General features: G+C 40.1%; 3 protein-coding genes across 6 annotated transcripts; all 3 read left to right on the forward strand.

The window, feature by feature from the left end:
• The first annotated feature begins 636 nt into the window (after positions 1–636).
• LOC114426823 (CD209 antigen-like protein A) lies at positions 637–3066 on the forward strand. Its single transcript, XM_028394469.1, has 7 exons — positions 637–740; positions 822–911; positions 1424–1558; positions 1695–1865; positions 2153–2295; positions 2568–2671; positions 2913–3066. Exons 1-7 carry the CDS (start codon positions 671–673, stop codon positions 3064–3066), a joined length of 867 nt encoding a protein of 288 aa, XP_028250270.1. The 5' UTR covers positions 637–670.
• A 9640-nt stretch (positions 3067–12706) lies between these two features.
• On the forward strand, positions 12707–17899 carry LOC114426417 (oxidized low-density lipoprotein receptor 1-like). 4 transcript variants are annotated; one of them, XM_028393810.1, is made up of 8 exons: positions 12707–12962; positions 13211–13350; positions 13672–13782; positions 13864–13953; positions 14149–14286; positions 14411–14593; positions 14868–14986; positions 17552–17899. In XM_028393810.1, the coding sequence occupies exons 3-8, from the start codon at positions 13722–13724 to the stop codon at positions 17570–17572; spliced, it is 612 nt and encodes a 203-aa protein (XP_028249611.1). In that variant the 5' UTR covers positions 12707–12962; positions 13211–13350; positions 13672–13721; the 3' UTR covers positions 17573–17899. The 4 variants fall into 4 exon arrangements, with proteins under 4 accessions (XP_028249611.1, XP_028249612.1, XP_028249609.1 ...); XM_028393811.1 differs by lacking the exon at positions 17552–17899 and adding an exon at positions 14731–14782 and having other exon boundaries at positions 14868–16185; XM_028393808.1 differs by lacking the exon at positions 17552–17899 and having other exon boundaries at positions 14868–16185.
• Positions 17900–19437: 1538 nt separating this feature from the next.
• On the forward strand, positions 19438–21201 carry LOC114426827 (CD209 antigen-like protein E). The gene is made up of 6 exons (XM_028394473.1): positions 19438–19532; positions 19609–19698; positions 19815–19940; positions 20073–20215; positions 20766–20875; positions 21030–21201. Exons 1-6 carry the CDS (start codon positions 19472–19474, stop codon positions 21199–21201), a joined length of 702 nt encoding a protein of 233 aa, XP_028250274.1. The 5' UTR covers positions 19438–19471.
• Positions 21202–21475: the final 274 nt, after the last annotated feature.

Below are 21475 nucleotides of genomic sequence, written 5' to 3' on the forward strand. Positions count from 1 at the left end.
CTAATGCTTTGTAGCAAATTTAATAAATTTACTTTAAGAGTTCCTAAAAATAAAATGGAGGATGTTATTGCTGGATAATTACTGGGTCACATATCTGAGAATAGAACTTTAATCTGCCTGATCCTATTCATGATGGATCAAAACATCATTTCAAAACCGTTTTTCTTTGTGAAGCTTTGCTGCACATACAAGTAACTTATACCACTGAAAGCTGCAATAAAGCTCTTTCATTTTATGGTTCCCTGTGTCGATAGTTGTTCTGGGCTTTGTAGCTGTGAACTTACAGTATATCTGTAATTTTAGTGGAAATTACTGTGAAATATATACAGTAAAACATGGTGATATAGTCCCAGTAAATTACTGTTAAAGAGAAAGAGAAGACAAGCTGTACACACTTTGTCGTATCTTTATCTTTCACATTACTGTTCTGTAAACTCTACTTAACACCTATGGAACATGTGACTTCCTCTGACTGACCACCCACCAGTTTCACATGTCACAGCAGTCTGTCCCTCAAACCTTACTTTGATTCAAGTGATGGAGGAAATTTACATACTTAACACGTATGGATCATGTGACTTCCTCATAAAGACAGAGCAATAAGACTCACACCTACATTAGTCTGTGCTGCAGAACTGATCATCCTTCAAACCTCACATCCATCTGAGCCATGGAGGAAATTTACGTTAACGTTGAACAAGTCAAACCTGTCCATCCAAAACCTTCTACAAACCACACAGGTGAGAATAAAGTGGCAGAAATGTGTTTGTTGTTATCACAGTTTACTACACTGGTTTAATTTCTGTATTTTCTCTGTTCAGGTCTGAGACGATGTTTTTTAGCCGCCATTGTCTGTTTGGGGCTGCTGAGTGTATTCCTGCTGGTTGGGCTCATCACCCTTGTGTTCCTCTGTGAGTCTGATTTTTCAAAGTCTTTAAGACTTAACTGGTCTGAAGTCATGAGAATTCTGCCTGCTCTGAACATTATATGAAAGAAGACAGTGTGAAAAGCCTCAAGCTGCGGCACAGCAAGCTTACATTTTTCTCACCTTCCATTCACAGCTTTTGGTTTCTGTTCTGCATTTAGTTTATTTCTTCTTCATTTCTTGACATTTTAAAAGCAGCTTCTGACTTCCCTCGGCTAAGGGCTATCCAGTTTTTGTATGACCGGAGCAGGAGCTTGGTTCACCCCTGCAACCTGACCCCGGATAAGTCTTTTGAAGACAGATGAATGGATTTACTCTGTTTTCATTTTCATGTTCATTTCTTGACACTTTAAAACTGTTTCTGCCTTCAGCTGTTTCATGCACTGTATTAGCAGGTATTTAAGATCTTGCAGAAGGGAGACGATGTGTTTTATAAACATCTCTTATACAAAAATATGAATGTATAAGGTGATTTGTGTTTTGTGTTGTATGTCACAGATCATCACTCAGCCCATGAGGCAGCTGAGTTCTCTGCCATCAAAAATAACCTGACGGAAGAGAGAGACCGACTGAATGCTAACCTCACAGCCAAGATAGAAGAGCTGGACAGACTTCAGACTCTGTACAAACAGAGTGAGTCTTGTACAGTTTCAATAACCCGATGAATCATTTTTCTCACACACACACATTTATGTATAGTGTTAGTCTGGTCTTTGTGGGTTTCAGTTAGATTTGTGTTTTGTTTTGCATGTCATGGATCATCACTCAGCCCGTGAGGCAGCTGCAGAGTTCTCTGCCATCAAAAACAACCTGACTGAGCGTCTCCAGGACAGTGATGACAAACTTTCCTCAATGACTGAAGAGAGAGACCGACTGAATGCTAAGCTCACAGACAAGATAGAAGAAGCGCTGGTCAGACTTCAGACTCTGTACAAACAGAGTGAGTCTGTTTTTAAAAAACGTGTGGAATTTCAATAGCCTGATGCACCAGTGTTTACACACACACACATACACACACACATACATAGTATTAGTCTGGACAATGTAGGTGTGGTACCAACAGATGCAGAATAAATTATTTTGATAGGCTGGGTGGTGCATGTCTATCATGCAGGCAGAGTGACGACCAGAACAGTATTAAAAAAACAAAAATCCAAAATGCTGTACAGTGCAGCAGGTATGAATGACCTTAATTCTACACTGTCTCTCATTTGATGTGTCTTCTAGCGACCACATGTCCCTCAGGATGGACTTGGTTTGGTTGTACCTGTTACCTTGTCTCTTCTAAGTATGGTTCCTGGGATGAAGGCAGAAAGGACTGCAGAGGAAGAGGAGCTGATCTGGTGGTGATAAACAGCCCTAAAGAACAGGTACAGTCTGCATATGTATGCCATTGGGTTTGCACATGAATATTGATCTGGCGCCCGTCCCTTCTGAAGTCCACCACCATGGTCTTCTTCACATTGATGCAGAGGTTGTTTCCTCTGAACCACAGCTGTTGCAGGTGTTTTAAATATGGTCTTGTTGTGGTTTGTGGTTTGTTTTATTTCATGGCGTGTAATAACAGAGAAGGTAAAATAAAACATTGTATAGAACATACAAATTCTGTGTTCATCTTGTTTGCACTTTCAATGTTGAACAGGAATTTCTCGCTACATTCACCACTCAACAAAGTTGGATTGGTTTGACTGACAGAGATGAGGAGGGCAAGTGGAAATGGGTAGATGGGACTCCACTGACTGTGGCGTAAGTCTTTGTTTTACTGGTTATAATAACTATAATTTTAAATGATTCACTTTTTATTGACATAGATTTGGTGCATCCACAAAGTCCCTTATTTGACCATTAAGAGTGTTTTTTAGCTGTTTAGAGCTGAAAACAGATGAAGAGTTATATCTTATTTACAGATTTTATCATTACAGATTTGCATACATGTGTCGAGTTTAAATTGTTGATCGAATCAACAGTGTGATGATTCTGACTGCAGGTACTGGCAGGGTCAGCCTAATAATGGAGGTGGAAATCCAGAGTGGGGTGAAGAGGACTGTGCTCATATTAGAACTGATGTTTACACTTCTTGGAATGATTTGTCCTGTACAGCTCGGCTGAAATGGGTCTGTGAACGTCGTGACTCTGTTTGAAGATCACACAAATGTTTTACAGCTTTACAATTATTATTATTATTACTATATGCTGCAGTACAGACATGCACCTACGGGTGATGTTTCACAAATGCCTGAATGAAAACTCTTTCTTCCTATGCTACTTTTTGCAACTTTCAGAAAGTAAGTAATTATGAAAATACATTTGTTTGTGACTTGTCAACTGTTTTCTGTTTTTTTCTTTTTTTAAAAATGATGTAGTTGTACTGCTCAGCATTTGTTGTTGCATTCTTTTCATCTAATCCAGTACGATCACAGTTAATGTGAATATGCTTCAATGTTCAGTTGCGAAAATCAATGGAGGCCATAATGTAGCTAATGCTTTGTAGCAAATTAAATATATTTACTTTCAGAGTTCCTGAAATGGAGGATGTTATTGCTGGATAATTACTGGGTCACATATCTGAGAATAGAACTTTAATCTGCCTGATCCTATTCATGATGGATCAAAACATCATTTCAAAACCGTTTTTCTTTGTGAAGCTTTGCTGCACATACAAGTAACTTATACCACTGAAAGCTGCAATAAAGCTCTTTCATTTTATGGTTCCCTGTGTCGATAGTTGTTCTGGGCTTTGTAGCTGTGAAGTTACAGTATAGCTGTAATATTAGTGGAAATTATTAAAGATAAGACAAGCTGTACACACTTTGTCTTATCTTTATCTTTCACATTACTGTTCTGTAAACTCTACTTAACACCTATGGAACATGTGACTTCCTCTGACTGACCACCCACCAGTTTCACATGTCACAGCAGTCTGTCCCTCAAACCTTACATTGATTCAAGTGATGGAGGAAATGTACGTACTTAACATGTATGGATCATGTGACTTCCTCATAAAGACAGAGCAATAAGACTCACACCTACATTAGTCTGTGCTGCAGAACTGATCTTCCTTCAAACCTCACATCCATCTGAGCAATGGAGGAAATTTACGTTAACGTTGAACAAGTCAAACCTGTCCATCCAAAACCTTCTACAGACCACACAGGTGAGAATAAAGTGGCAGAAATGTGTTTGTTGTTATCACAGTTTACTACACTGGTTTAATTTCTGTATTTTCTCTGTTCAGGTCTGAGACGATGTTTTGTAGCTGCCATTGTCTGTTTGGGGCTGCTGAGTGTATTCCTGCTGGTTGGGCTCATCACCCTTGTGTTCCTCTGTGAGTCTGATTTTTCAAAGTCTTTAAGACTTAACTGGCCACAAGTCATGAGAATTCTGCCTGCCCCGGATAAGTGTTTTGAAGACGGATGAATGGTTTTTCTCTGTTTTCTTTATTTCTTGTTCATTTCTTGACACTTTAAAACAGTTTCTGACTTCAACTGTTTCATACACTGTATTAGCAGGTATTTAAGATCTTGCAGAAGGGAGACGATGGGTTTTATAAACATCTCTTATGCAAAAATATGAATGTATAAGGTGATTTGTGGTTTGTGTTGTATGTCACAGATCATCACTCAGCCCGTGAGGCAGCTGCAGAGTTCTCTGCCATCAAAAACAACCTGACTGAAGAGAGAGACCGACTGAATGCTAACCTCACAGCCAAGATAGAAGAGCTGGACAGACTTCAGACTCTGTACAAACAGAGTGAGTCTTTTTCTTTAAATACTGATTTTGTTTTAAAAAACAAATTTAGTGTTTCAATAGCCTGATGAATCATTGTACACACACGCACGCACACATGCACACACGCACACGCATGATGATCAGAACAGTATTAAAAAAACATAGCTCTGCAGCGCCCCCTAAATTGTGAAAATATTCACAGCAACTGCTACAGAATTGACACTCAGTACACTGATATATCACCTTGCGCCGAGAAAAAAAGCCTCCTTGACGAAAATTCCACGATGTACAGGAAGTCCGCCATTTTTAAAAAACCATGCCATGTTCCAATTTGCACTCCCCACACTTTTGTGAACTCCTTCAAGGGTTTTTCTTTGTGAAGCTTTGCTGCACATACAAGTAACTTATACCACTGAAAGCTGCAATAAAGCTCTTTCATTTTATGTTCCCTGTGTCGATAGTTGTTCTGGGCTTTGTAGCTGTGAAGTTACAGTATAGCTGTAATTTTAGTGGAAATGACTGTGAAATATATACAGTTAAACATTGTGATATAGTCCCAGTAAATTACTGTAAAAGATAAAGAGAAGACAAGCTGTACACACTTTGTCTTATCTTTATCTTTCACATTACTGTTCTATAAAAAAATCTACTTAACACCTATGGAACATGTGACTTCCTCTGATGCCCACTGTCACCAGTTTCACATGTCACAGCAGTCTGTCTTTCAAACCTTACTTTGATTCAAGTGATGGAGGAAATTTACATACTTAACATGTATGAATCATGTGACTTCCTCATAAAGACAGAGCAATAAGACTCACACCTACATTAGTCTGTGCTGCAGAACCGATCGTCCTTCAAACCTCACATCCATCTGAGCAATGGAGGAAATTTACGTTAACGTTGAACAAGTCAAACCTGTCCATCCAAAACCTTCTACAAACCACACAGGTGAGAATAAAGTGGCAGAAATGTGTTTGTTGTTATCACAGTTTACTACACTGGTTTAATTTCTGTATTTTCTCTGTTCAGGTCTGAGACAATGTTTTGTAGCTGTCATTGTCTGTTTGGGGCTGCTGAGTGTATTCCTGCTGGTTGGGCTCATCACCCTTGTGTTCCTCTGTGAGTCTGATATTTCAAAGTCTTTAAGACTTAACTGGTCTGAAGTCATGAGAATTCTGCCTGCTCTGAACATCATACGAAAGAAGACAGTGTGAAAAGCCTCAAGTTGCGGCACAGCAAGCTGCCATTTTTACCACCTTTCATTCATAGCTTTTGGTTTTTGTTCTGCATTTAGTTTATTTCTTCTTCATTTCTTGACATTTTAAAAGCAGCTTCTGACTTCCCTCTGCTAAGGGCCATCCACTTTCTGTATGACATGAGCATGAGCTTGGTTCACCCCTGCAACCTGACCCCGGATAAGTGGTTTAAAGATGGATGAATGGATTTTCTCTGTTTTCTTTATTTCTTTTTCATTTCTTGACACTTTAAAACAGTTTTTGACTTCAGATGTTTCATGCACTGTATTAGCAGGTATTTAAGATCTTGCAGAAGGGAGACGATGTGTTTTATAAACATCTCTTATACAACAATATGAATGTATAAGGTGATTTGTGTTTTGTGTTGTATGTCACAGATCATCACTCAACCCGTGAGGCAGCTGCAGAGTTCTCTGCCATCAAAAACAACCTGACTGAAGAGAGAGACCGACTGAATGCTAACCTCACAGCCAAGATAGAAGAAGCGCTGACCAGACTTCAGACTCTGTACAAACAGAGTGAGTCTGTTTTTAAAAAACAAATGTAAAATAAATTTAGTGTTTCAATAGCCTGATGCACCAGTGTTTACACACACACACATACATAGTATTAGTCTGGACAATGTAGGTGCGTTACCAACAGATGCAGAATAAATTGCATCTGATAGGCTGGGTGGTGCATGTCTATCATGCAGGCAGAGTGACGACCAGAACAGTATTAAAAAAACAAAAATCCAAAATACTCTACAGTGCAGCAGGTATGAATGACCTTAATTCTACATTGTCGCTCATTTGATGTGTCTTCTAGCGACCACATGTCCCTCAGGATGGACCTGGTTTGGTTGTACCTGTTACCTCGTCTCTTCTAAGTATGGTTCCTGGGATGAAGGCAGAGAGGACTGCAGAGGAAGAGGAGCTGATCTGGTGGTGATAAACAGCCCTAAAGAACAGGTACAGTCTGCATATGTATGCCATTGGGTTTGCACATGAATATTGATCTGGCGCCCGTCCCGTCTGAAGTCCACCACCATCTCCTTGGTCTTCTTCACATTGATGCAGAGGTTGTTTCCTCTGAACCACAGCTGTTGCAGGTGTTTGAATTATGGTCTTGTTGTGGTTTGTGGTTTTATTTCATGCTGTGTAATAACAGAGAAGGTAAATTAGAACATTGTATAGAACATAAACATTCATCTTGTTTGCACTTTCAATGTTGAACAGGAATTTCTCTCTACAATCACCACTGAACCAAGCTGGATTGGTTTGACTGACAGAGATGAGGAAGGCAAGTGGAAATGGGTAGATGGGAATCCACTGAATCTGACGTAAGTCTTTGTTTTACTGGTTATAATCAAGTGCTCCTTCTAGCATGGATGGAGGTGACACGTCCCCACCAATAATTTGATCCCCCATCTAAAAACATATTTTCATGTCATACAAAATGTACGTACGATGAGGCACACACAAAAATACAAGGGGTTTATGTCCCTGAAGTAGTGGGCAAGGTTGTCTCTGGCTAACCTTAGGCCAGTCTCGTCACCTGCTCTGAAGGCAGTGTTCCTGACCCTCAGCAGCCTGTAGACCTCCCGTCAGCCATGGTTTCTGACTGGCTCGGATGCAGACAGTTCTGAATTGTGTTACATCATCAATACATTTGGTGATGTATGCAGTGACAGTCTCCGAGTACTCCTGGAGGTCAGTGCAGTTGTTGTGGGTTGCAGCCTGCTTAAACACATCAGTCTAAGTCACAACAGACTTAGACTTAGGTCCCCACCAATTTCAAAAGCAAATCTACAGCCTTGGTTATAATAACCATAATTTTAAATGATTCACTTTTTATTGACATAGATTTGGTGCATCCACAAAGTCCCTTATTTGACCATTAACAGTGTTTTTGAGCTGTTTAGAGCTGAAAACAGATGAAGAGTTACATCTTATTTACAGATTTTATCATTACAGATTTGCATACATGTTTATAGTCTAAATTGTTGATCGAATCAACAGTGTGATGATTCTGACTGCAGGTACTGGCAGAGTCAGCCTAATAATGGAGGTGGAAATCCATCGTGGGGTGAAGAGGACTGTGCTCATATTAGAACTGATGTTTACACTTCTTGGAATGATTTGTCCTGTACAGCTCGGCTGAAATGGGTCTGTGAACGTCGTGACTCTGTTTGAAGATCACACAAATGTTTTACAGGTTAACAATTATTATTATTATTACTATATGCTGCAGTACAGACATGCACCTACGGGTGATGTTTCACAAATGCCTGAATGAAAACTCTTTCTTCCTATGCTACTTTTTGCAACTTTCAGAAAATAAGTAATTATGAAAATACATTTGTTTGTGACTTGTCAACTGTTTTCTGTTCTTTCTTTTTTTAAAAATGATGTAGTTGTACTGCTCAGCATTTGTTGTGCATTCTTTTCATCTAATCCAGTACGATCACAGTTAATGTGAATATGCTTCAATGTTCAGTTGCGAAAATCAATGGAGGCCATAATGTAGCTAATGCTATGTAGCAAATTAAATAAATTTACTTTCAGAGTTCCTGAAATGGAGGATGTTATTGCTGGATAATTACTGGGTCACATATCTGAGAATACAACTTTAATCTTTCTGATCCTATTCATGATGGATCAAAACCTCATTTCAAAACCGTTTTTCTTTGTGAAGCTTTGCTGCACATACAAGTAACTTATACCACTGAAAGCTGCAATAAAGCTCTTTCATTTTATGGTTCCCTGTGTCGATAGTTGTTTTGGGCTTTGTAGCTGTGAAGTTACAGTATAGCTGTAATTTTAGTGGAAATTACTGTGAAATATATACAGTAAAACATTGTGATATAGTCTCAGTAAATTACTGTAAAAGATAAAGAGAAGACAAGCTGTACACACTTTGTCTTATCTTTATCTTTCACATTACTGTTCTATAAAAAAATCTACTTAACACCTATGGAACATGTGACTTCCTCTGACTGACCACCCACCAGTTTCACATGTCACAGCAGTCTGTCCCTCAAACCTTACATACTTAACATGTATGGATCATGTGACTTCCTCATAATAACAGAGCAATAAGACTCACACCTATTATTAGTCTGTGCTGCAGAACCGATCGTCCTTCAAACCTCACATCCATCTGAGCAATGGAGGAAATTTACGTTAACGTTGAACAAGTCAAACCTGTCCATCCAAAACCTTCTACAAACCACACAGGTGAGAATAAAGTGGCAGAAATGTGTTTGTTGTTATCACAGTTTACTGCACTGGTTTAATTTCTGTATTTTCTCTGTTCAGGTCTGAGACGATGTTTTGTAGCCGTCATTGTCTGTTTGGGGCTGCTGAGTGTATTCCTGCTGGTTGGGCTCATCACCCTTGTGTTCCTCTGTGAGTCTGATTTTTCAAAGTCTTTAAGACTTAACTGGTCTGAAGTCATTAGAATTCTGCCTGTTCTGAACATTATATGAAAGAAGACAGTGTGAAAAGCCTCAAGATGCAGCACAGCAAACTGCCATTTTTACCACCTTCCATTCACAGCTTTTGGTTTTTGTTCTGTATTTAGTTTATTTCTCCTTCATTTCTTGACATTTTAAAAGCAGCTTCTGACTTCCCTCTGCTAAGGGCCATCCATCGGAGCTTGGTTCACCCCTGCAACCTGACCCCGGATAAGTGGTTTAAAGACGGATGAATGGATTTTCTCTGTCTGTTTTATTCTCTTCATTTCTTGACACAAACTGTTTCTGGCTTCAGATGTTTCATGCACTGTATTAGCAGGTATTTAAGATCTAGCAGAAGGGAGACGATGTGTTTTATAAACATCTCTTATACAAAAATATGAATGTATAAGGTGATTTGTGTTTTGTGTTGTATGTCACAGATCATCACTCAGCCCGTGAGGCAGCTGCAGAGTTCTCTGCCATCAAAAACAACCTGACTGAGCGTCTCCAGGACAGTGATGACAAACTTTCCTCAATGACTGAAGAGAGAGACCGACTGAATGCTAACCTCACAGCCAAGATAGAAGAAGCGCTGACCAGACTTCAGACTCTGTACAAACAGAGTGAGTCTGTTTTTAAAAAACAAATTAAAAAAAATTTAGTGTTTCAATAGCCTGATGCACCAGTGTTTACACACACACACACACACACACACATACATAGTATTAGTCTGGACAATGTAGGTGTGGTACCAACGGATGCAGAATAAATTATTTAGATAGGCTGGGTGGTGCATGTCTATCATGCAGGCAGAGTGACGACCAGAACAGTATTAAAAAAACAAAAATCCAAAATGCTGTACAGTGCAGCAGGTATGAATGACCTTAATTCTACACTGTCTCTCATTTGATGTGTCTTCTAGCGACCACATGTCCCTCAGGATGGACTTGGTTTGGTTGTACCTGTTACCTCGTCTCTTCTAAGTATGGTTCCTGGGATGAAGGCAGAAAGGACTGCAGAGGAAGAGGAGCTGATCTGGTGGTGATAAACAGCCCTAAAGAACAGGTACAGTCTGCATATGTATGCCATTGGGTTTGCACATGAATATTGATCTGGCGCCCGTCCCTTCTGAAGTCCACCACCATCTCCTTGGTCTTCTTCACATTGATGCAGAGGTTGTTTCCTCTGAACCACAGCTGTTGCAGGTGTTTTAAATATGGTCTTGTTGTGGTTTGTGGTTTGTTTTATTTCATGGCGTGTAATAACAGAGAAGGTAAAATAAAACATTGTATAGAACATACAAATTCTGTGTTCATCTTGTTTGCACTTTCAATGTTGAACAGGAATTTCTCGCTACATTCACCACTCATCAAAGTTGGATTGGTTTGACTGACAGAGATGAGGAGGGCAAGTGGAAATGGGTAGATGGGACTCCACTGACTGTGGCGTAAGTCTTTATTTTACCGGTTATAATAACTATAATTTTAAATGATTCACTTTTTATTGACATAGATTTGGTGCATCCACAAAGTCCCTTATTTGACCATTAAGAGTGTTTTTTTAGCTGTTTAGAGCTGAAAACAGATGAAGAGTTATATCTTATTTACAGATTTTATCATTACAGATTTGCATACATGTGTCGAGTTTAAATTGTTGATCAAATCAACAGTGTGATCATTCTGACTGCAGGTACTGGCAGGGTCAGCCTAATAATGGAGGTGGAAATCCAGAGTGGGGTGAAGAGGACTGTGCTCATATTAGAACTGATGTTTACACTTCTTGGAATGATTTGTCCTGTACAGCTTGGCTGAAATGGGTCTGTGAACGTCGTGACTCTGTTTGAAGATCACACAAATGTTTTACAGTTTTACAATTATTATTATTATTACTATATGCTGCAGTACAGACATGCACCTACGGGTGATGTTTCACAAATGCCTGAATGAAAACTCTTTCTTCCTGTGCTACTTTTTGCAACTTTCAGAAAATAAGTAATTATGAAAATACATTTGTTTGTGACTTGTCAACTGTTTTCTGTTCTTTCTTTTTTAAATGATTTACTTGATTCACAGTTAATGTGATTATAGTTCAATATTCAGTTAATGAGATTTTTTGTCAACTTAAATTGTCTCAAAGGGTAAAATGGCTGCTTTCATATGTGGTATTTCTCCTGTGTGTGTGTGTGTGGGGGGGGGGGGTCTTCTCACTATTAGGCACCACTGAAGTGGTTAGGAAAATCAATGGAGGCCATAATGTAGCTAATGCTTTCTAGCAAATGTAATAAAATGTATTTAATGCAGGTATTTAGTTTGACCACTAGGTGGCAAGCGGGTATTAATTAACCAAGACTTAAGAGTTGCAAGGGCGATACTGAAAAATTTCAGTATCGATCTGATACAAAGTAAATACAGGGCAGTATCGTCGATACCAATACCGATACTGATACATTTACTTTGAAATTTCATGATCATAGAATAATTCTGTTTTTGCCTTCTTTTTTGCCTTTAATTAGTTGATTGTGATTAGCAGAATAATAATACACAAGAAACATTTATGAAGTAAATCAAGCTGCAAACAAAGTTTGAAATTATAACTTCACAATCATGTGAGCGATGCTCCTTGTGACAGCCATGGCTCTGTGTGAATCATGTAGGTGAAATAACATAATGAAGATAATTTGATAAAAGTCTAACACTTATCTGCATGTAGCCTAAATATGAAGAATAAAGATCCTTCAACAGTTAATAATAATTACACTAACCATACTGAAATACACGTCATTATATAAACTTAGATAATTATATTATTAGATATATTTTGGAATTTGAGTAAAACAGCATTTATTTCAGCTGATGATATGATGATGTTTCTGTCATTCTGCTTAAGTTGCATGTCTCATCACTGCACTCAGAAAGACACCATTAATCAATGCTGCAGATTACTCAGTGTGAACTTTCACTTCTTTAAATCATCTGCCTGGATATTCATGAGTGTTTTGCAGTAAAGCCTCTGTCAGTGACCTCTGTCTGGTTCATGTTTGGGGATCTGCCTCTTCCTCCTCCCTCTGTTTACTCTGCAGCTCGAGGTCTTTGGGCTCTGCTGCTTTGTTTGTGTAACTTAGTTGTGTTTCCACATGGGAGGCATGTCGCTTTCCTGTACACCTCACAAGTAGCAGTTTCTTTTTCTACGTCTGTCGCTGTGAAATAACTCCAAACTGCGCTCCTCTTCCTCTCTGCCATCTGAAAGACGCTATAGCTGTACAGCCAATCAGGAGCTCCGTCTGCTCAGGCAGCGTGGAGAAGGTGGGGGAGGGGCGGAGTGCGCCTGCGCACTGAGCAGAGTGAGAGAGGAGCGCTGTCTGCACCGCGAGTAAAGTTGCTGAAAGTATAGAAGAGAAACTTCCACAGAAATATCGATCTTACCACGCTAGTATCGACTAATCCTTGGTATCGATACTGTCGATATTTAGATCGATTCGCCCACCCCTCCTGCTTACTGTCAGTGTCGCTGTTCTGTGTTGGAAGTAAGATGGGTTGTGTGGTCCAGTGATTTTTGTTGTTTCATAAAGCATGCTGAAACCACCCATTGACCATTACTGTGTTGTATCCTGGTGAGTAAGTATATTGTGATGTTGTCTGGCGTGTCTGAATAGAATGTGATGCCGGTAATGTTTGTTTAATTGTTGGCAGCTGGATTAGGGTGCGGCCTTCAGCATGTTGCTAGTAGGCTGTCTATGTAAATGATCTGAGCAGATATGATTTTATGTTTATGCTTCATCTTTCATATTTATTTTTGATATATTGTTATTGTTTTGTAATGGCCTGAGTGTAACTGCAGTGTCGCTGTTCTACCTTGAAGGCGGTGTGTATGAATAAAAAAAGTTGGAACCCGTCGTCCGGTCACAATCATGACTCCCGCGTCTGGTGTCCTCCCCCCCCCACACAACACAACGCAGAGGAAAGGGGTCAGGGGTCAGTGACAGAGGACGTGCTGAGGCAGTGGGTAACATTTACTTTCAGAGGAAAATGGAGGATGTCACATATCTGAGAATAGAACTTTAATCCGTCTGATCCTATTCATGATGGATCGAAACCGTTTTTCTTTGTGAAGCTTTGCTGCACACACAAGTAACTTATACCACTGAAAGCTGCAATAAAGCTCTTTCATTTTATGGTTCCCTGTGTGGATAGTTGTTCTGGGCTTTGTAGCTGTGAAGTTACAGTATAGCTGTAAAAAAACTACTGTGATTTACATTACTGTTCTGTAAAAGCTACTTAACACGTATGGAACATGTGACTTCCTCTGATGTCCACCACCAGTTTCACATGTCACAGCAGTCTGTCCCTCAAACCTTACATCCATCTGAGCAATGGAAGAAATTTACATTAACGTCAAACCTGTCCATCCAGAACCTTCTACAAACCACACAGGTGAGAATAAAGTGGCAGAAATGTGTTTGTTGTTATCACAGTTTACTACACTGGTTTAATTTCTGTATTTTCTCTGTTCAGGTCTGAGACAATGTTTTGTAGCCACCATTGTTTGTTTGGGGCTGCTGAGTGTATTCCTGCTGGTTGGGCTCATCACCCTTGTGTTCCTCTGTGAGTCTGATTTTTCAAAGTCTTTAAGACTTAACTGGTCAGAAAAAAATACAGATGTTCAGATGTTTCATGCGCTGTATTAGCAGGTATTTAAGATCTTGCAGAAGGGAGGGTTTTACAAACATTTTATAAACATCTCTTATACAAAAAATATGACTGTATAAGTTGATTTGTGTTTTGTGTTGTATGTCACAGATCATCACTCAGCCCGTGAGGCAGCTGCAGAGTTCTCTGCCATCAAAAACAACCTGACTGAAGAGAGAGACCGACTGAATGCTAACCTCACAGCCAAGATAGAAGAGCTGGACAGACTTCAGACTCTGTGCAAACAGAGTGAGTCTTGTACAGTTTCAATAACCCGATGAATCATGGTTCTCACACACACACATTTATGTATAGTGTTAGTCTGGGCTTTGTGGGTTTCAGTCAGATTTGTGGTTTGTGTTGTATGTCACAGATCATCACTCAGCCCATGAGGCAGCTGCAGAGTTCTCTGCCATCAAAAACAACCTGACTGAGCGTCTCCAGGACAGTGATGACAAACTTTCCTCAATGACTGAAGAGAGAGACCGACTGAATGCTAACCTCACAGCCAAGATAGAAGAAGCGCTGGCCAGACTTCAGACTCTGTACAAACAGAGTGAGTCTGTTTTTAAAGACTGATTTTGTTTTAAACCAAAATTAGTGTTTCAATAGCCTGATGAATCAATGCGGTACCAACAGATGCAGAATAAACTATTTTTATAGGCTCTCTGTGGTTGTATGTGTATCATGCAGGCAGAGTGATCAGAACAGTATAAAAAATTCAAGATGCTGTACAGTGCAGCAGGTATGAATGACCTTTATCAGTTTTACCTACATGACTCAAATTAGCAGATAATTTTACATTGTCTCTCATTTGATGTGTCTTCCAGAGAGAACGTGTCCCTCAGGATGGACCTGGTTTGGTTGTACCTGTTACCTAGTCTCTTCTAAGTCTGGTTCCTGGGATGAAGGTAGAGAGGACTGCAGAGTACAAGGAGCTGATCTGGTGGTGATAAACACAGAGTTACACTATATTACCAAAAGTATTTGCTCCCCCAACCAAATGATCAGAATCAGGTGTCCTAATCACTTGGCCACAGGTGTGTAAAATCAAGCACTTAGGCATGCAGACTGTTTTTACAAACATTTGTGAAAGAATGGGCCGTTCTCAGGAGCTCAGTGAATTCCAGCGTGGAACTGTCATAGGATGCCTCCTGTGCAACAAATCCAGTTGTGAAATTTCCTTGCTCCTAAATATTCCACAGTCAACTGGCAGCTCTATCATAACAAAATGGAAGAGTTTGGGAACAACAGCAACTCAGCCACGAAGTGGTAAGCCACGTAAACTCGTGGAGAGGGGTCACGGATGCTGAAGCGCATAGTGCAGAGGTCACCAACTGTCTTCACAGTCAATTGCTACAGAGCTCCAAACTTCATGTGACCTTCAGATTAGCCCAAGTACAGTACGCAGAGAGCTTCATGGAATGGGTTTCCATGGCCGAGCAGCCGCATCCAAGCCAAACATTACCAAGTGCAATGCAAAGTGTCAGATGCAGTGGTGTAAAGCACGTCGCCACTGGACTCTAGAGCAGTGGAGACGCGTTCTCTGGAGTGATGAATCATGCTTTTCCATCTGGCAATCTGATGGACGAGTCTGGCTTTGGAGGTTGCCAGGGGAACGATACATTTCGGACTGCATTGTGCCGACTGTGAAATTTGGTGGAGGAGGAATTATGGTGTGGGGTTGTTTTTCAGGAATTGGACTTGGCCCCTTAGTTCCAGTGAAAGGAACTTTGAATGCCTCAGGATACCAAAGCATTTTGGACAATTCCATGCTCCCAACCTTGTGGGAACAGTTTGGAGTGGGTCCCTTCCTCTTCCAACAAGACTGTGCACCAGTGCACAAGGCAAGGTCCATAAAGACATGGATGACAGAGTCTGGTGTGGATGAACTTGACTGGCCTGCACAGAGTCCTGACCTGAACCCGATAGAACACCTTTGGGATGAATTGGAGCGGAGACTGAAAGCCAGGCCTTCTCAACCAACATCAGTGTGTGACCTCACCAATGCGCTTTTGGAAGAATGGTCAAAAATTTCTAGGGATGTCCCGATCCGATCACGTGATCGGAAATCGGGCCCGAATACGTGATTTTAGACTCGATCGGAATCGGATGTTACCTCCCGATCAGGACTCGGATATATATTTATTAGGGCTCTCAAAGTTAACGCCTTCTGTGCAGGGTGGCTCTGTGTCCTGTAGTGTAGGGGTATGACTAGGCCTGTCGTGATAAACAATAAATCAATTAATTGCACGATAATTTAAGTTTTTCAGCCGCGATAAATTACATTTGCATGCTGGTTTGTTTTCCTCTCTCTCTCTCTCTCTCTCTCCCTCTCGCTGCCAAAGAGACTGGATGACAAAAGGCGTCACTCCGGTGCGTCGTAGCGTATAAAGGCCGTCGGACTTTATATGGCCCAAAAAAAATGGTCTTAAAATGTGTAAAATCAACAGGTAGTTCTTATTTTTTAACTCATTGTGTAACGTTTACGGGATGTTCTGAGCAGACCACGGTCAGCTCGCTGTCTGCGTCGCCACCCACGGTGCGTCACAGCGCTGCAGGGCTTGGACGTTACAGCAACACAGAGAGCTGTGAAGCTGCTCAACACCGTTTCAACACTTTGCCACAAGTCGCCACGACACTAAACATGCTCATGTACACAACGTGCTATCTGAGAGAGTCCGCGTTGTACGAGTGAAGTTCTCTGCCTTCTCACTGGCGGCACTCGCTGCAGCGCCACCCATTCTAGTCCTCTTGCCCAGTCCTCTTGTTCCATCTCTGCTGTCAGTTTCTATGTGTTTCTGTCTACATGGTGGCGTTTGTAAAATTCACTGCAGCTGTCTGCAGTGGCCTGATGCGCATACACACATGCAAACGCGTTTGCACAAAGCAGATGTGCACACAGGTGAGCCCACTCCCAGAGAGTGCGTGTTGTTTGGCTCTGTTGCTCATGACGTGCTAGTTGGTTTGACTTAACTCCATTGACTATGCTCAGATAAGCCATGGTAATAGGCCTACCACTACTCATAATAATAATATCAACATTAACATTAATATCAATAATAATAACAATAATGATAATAAAGTTGATGATTGGGGCCTTTCCAGTGTTAAATGTTCTTTAGAAATTAAAGTTTATTGATCTTATGGAGAATCTTGAAAGTATCGGATCGGGACTCGGTATCGGCAGATACTCAAAATCAAATGACTCGGACTCGGACTCAAAGGCAAAAAAACCTGATCGGGACATCCCTAAAAATTTCTATGAACACACTCCTCAACTTTGTGGACAGCCTTCTCAGAAGAGTTGAAGCTGTAATGGCTGCAAAAGGTGGACCGACATCATATTGAACCCTATGGGTTAGGAATGGGATGGCACTTAAGTTTATATCTGACTCAAGGCAGGTGAGTGAATACTTTTGGTAATATGTTGTATATTTTATTTACAGTTTTGCATACATGTTTCTAGACTAATTAGTTGATCGAATCAACAGTGTGATGCTTCTGACTGCAGGTACTGGCAGAGTCAGCCTAATAATGGAGGTGGAAATTCAGAGTGGGGTGAAGAGGACTGTGCTCATATTAGAACTGATGTTTACACTTCTTGGAATGATTTGTCCTGTACAGCTTGGCTGAAATGGGTTTGTGAACGTCTGTGACTTTGTTTGAAGATCACACAAATGTTTTACAGTTTTTCCAGCTTTACAATTATTAGTATTATTATTATATGCTGCAGTACAGACATGTACCTACGGGTGATGTTTCACAAATGCCTGAATGAAAACTCTTTCTTCCTGTGCTACGTTTTGCAACTTTCAGAAAGTAAGTAATTATGAAAATACATTTGTTTGTGACTTGTCAACTGTTTTCTGTTTTTTCTTGATAGAGAGAGATGGGAACTGGGACTAATGCCATATATAAATACACTTTGTTATTGGGCTTCAGTATTAAGCTGTTCAAATTGATGTTTTAATTTTACACAAACAAAATGTGACGGCCTTTTAATGCCACTTCCATGCATAAACATATGTTATATTACATACGATACTGAATCATAATATTGCAGCGTGCGTCCTAGTGTCTGGGATCTTTGTCATCTGGGGGTCTGAATAGGCTCCCAGTCAACCGGACAGAGCCACCTCATTACATGCAGCCTTGTGACTAACTAAGTGATGGTGGGTCCTCATTTTTGGTAAAGATGCAGCACAGCAAGCGGCCATTTTTCCCACCTTCCATTCACAGAGTTTGGTTTCTGTTCTGCATTTAGTTTATTTCTTCTTCATTTCTTGACACTTTAAAACAGTTTCTGGCTTCAGATGTTTCATGCACTGTATTAGCAGGTGTTTAAGACCTTGCAGAAGGGAGACGATGTGTTTTATAAATAAAAAAAACTAAATTCTATACATTTTTAATAATGTAAGGTTTTTTTTAAATGATAAATTCTCTAGTCTTAAAGTGCAAATTGCCTGCATGCATGAAATGTACCCGAAATGTACCCGGTGATTAGGGAATTTCTCATAGTCAGACACCCCTAAAGTTGGACCGTACCATTTCCAGACCTCGAAAATGCTGCATGGTGGTAATGCTTATCTGCCATCCACTGTTGTGTTGTGGATTTTTATGCATACATGCATACATGTAAAGGGTCTGGTGTTGTGTGGGGGGTGTGTTGATTTCATTTTGGAAGCATGGTTCACCAGGAAGTCAAAGAGATGCTAATATGATTAGTGAGTGGCAATCACCAGTCATCTCACTTCACACAGGAAATATATAGTTTGAACTTTATGTTGCCTAATCTCTTGTTATCGATGACCTTTTTTTAACTTCTCTTTTTCAACAAAAAACTTGTATATTTTCCTGCTTTTTCTGAGTATTTAATTCATAAGTGTCTATAATGTTTAACTATAAATTGACTAAAGTACTGATAAACACATAAATAGCGAAACTCTACAAACTGCAGATTATACTTTATACTCTTTTATTATGATTTTTACTTTATGTGATCCACATACCCAGCCTGTGATTTCAGGAGTACCAAGAAAAATCTCACACATATGCTGTTTGTTAAACATTTATTTGATTTAGTTGTAGTGTGTGTCAGTGCAGTGCCATTATAAGTCTTTTCTATATTAAATTAACTGCGCCTTAGTTTGTGTGTGTGCCTGCATGTGAGTCACTACACTTACCAGATCAGACTTAAAAAAAAAAGAATCTGAAACTAAAATTTTATTACACGTTTGTATCAGAACTCTAGTTCAGCAGCACAGTGCAAAATAAATCAAAATCTTAGAAGGAAAAGATATTAGTGGCTGATGCAACGTATATTCCTCGTTTCGAAACATGTGACTTCCTCCTAAGACACCTTAAAACCAGCAGTAGTTTCGCAAGCTAGGTGTACTGCGGTCTATGCTGCCTAGCTGCATCCTTAGGAGCAATGGAACACATTTACATGAATGCTGCACCTGCAATCCGAACTCGCTTCTCAAACCGCACAGGTAGGAATAACTTTATAGTAAGGTCAAAGACATGTGTGTCATCGTTTGTCATTATTGTATACGTTTCCCTCTTCAGGCCCAAGAAAATTCCTTTTAAGTGCTATTCTCTGTTTGGGGTTGGTGAGTGTCTTCCTGCTGGCTGGGATCGCCACTCTTGGTTTCTACTGTAAGTCTAAGAAAATGTGAATGCATAAAGCCTGACGTACTGAACGTTTTGAAGACATTAAGACCACACACGGTAGCTCACAGCAAAATGACAGTGATATGTGACTTCACCTGCAGATGTGTCTGCCACCAAAGATAACCTGACAGAGTGTGTCCTGGCCAGTGAAGAGAGACACCGGCTGAATGCCAGAGTTACAGTACTGAGTGAAGAGTTGGAAAAGCTTCAACATGCATGCAACCTGAGTGAGTCTTTCCACATGTAAAGATTCACTAATTACCATCCTACAAAGAACATTTTGCTGGTGATGACTATTCCTGGGTGGGCTTTTTTGGCCTTGTTTGAGCTTTGATGTTTTCTTAAAATGTATTTTGCAGTGAAAACTTGTCCTGCACGATGGCAGCTCTTCAGATCGGACTGCTATCTCTTCTCTGCTGGCTCTGCTTCCTGGGAAATAGCCAGTCAGGACTGCAGAGAAAAAGAAGCAGACTTGGTGGTCGTAGACAGCTATGAAGAGCAGGTATATTAACATGTGCCATTGTTTCAGTATGTTGCATGGTTAAATTCAAGTGACGGCACTGAAAAGCACACAAGTCCGCAGTGGAGAGGGCAGCCACGCAGGAATGTGGGTCCATCACTATTAACCTGAATTGGCACTATCAGACTCCTGCCTCTTCCGCAGGATGAAAAAGGAACTCTGTCATTTTAAGATAGTCCATGATAACTAGACTTAAGTGTGTAAGTGTAGGAGGGGGCGTGAAGATTGACGTAACAGAGTTCCTGAAATGAGCACTTTAGGTCATGAACTTCTTAGTCATCCCTTTCTTTAAGATCACACACATTTGACTTTCATTTATTGTGGCACAGTTATGATAAAAATGAAAATGCAGACAGGATCATACAGACCTGCTCTATTTCTGTATGTATATGAGGTGACCATGGATCAAGTCTTATGTGTCATAATGACTGGGTTATAGTCTAAAATGTCTGATCTTGTGCTAACACCATTTTAAAGCGATTGCCTTTAAATTGATCTCTGTTCATTGCACTTTTTTCTTCATTCTGAACAGGAGTTTCTCACTGCGACCATCATCCAGTCATCATGGATTGGTTTGAATGACAGAGAACATGAGGGCACCTGGAAATGGATAGATGGGACTTTCCCAGACTCCACTGTTGCGTAATATATTATTTTAAATAATATTTGTTGTTTAATTTTTGTTGCTAAATTAATATTATTAACATTGTAAACATACAAGTTACTGTCTAACCTCAGTGGATCAAATGTTTCTTTTATTTGTGTGTGGAAATCAACTTGTTCACTTAAATCATAGATACTGGTCGAAAAACCAGCCTGATAATGGTCGTGGAGATCCAAAGTGGGGCGAAGAGGACTGTGTATACATCATGGATAGATCTCTTCAATGGAAGGCTTCGCAAAACTGGAATGACCACAGTTGTAAATCCAATATGAGCTGGATCTGTGAAAAGATGGCTACTGAATAACCGTAAATACAAAAAGTAGTGTAATGTATGACTGATGAGTCAAATGCATTTTATTTTGTTATTTCTAATATGAACAGAACAGAGGTGTTGGGTAGCAGGACCTAAAGATCTTGGTGTAATTTCCTGTCTTTATTGCTATATCATTATGGGGATACAGCTGTGTGCAGACGTTTGGGATGATGTGAATAAAGTCTACACTTTGTTGATTTTTGAAGTGAAGAGCATTACAGCCCCAGAATGGTTTCATCCCCATGTTTACCCTAACTTATCTTAA

The sequence above is a fragment of the Parambassis ranga genome, chromosome 21, assembly GCF_900634625.1.
Source record: "Parambassis ranga chromosome 21, fParRan2.1, whole genome shotgun sequence".
NCBI lineage: Eukaryota > Metazoa > Chordata > Actinopteri > Ambassidae > Parambassis > Parambassis ranga.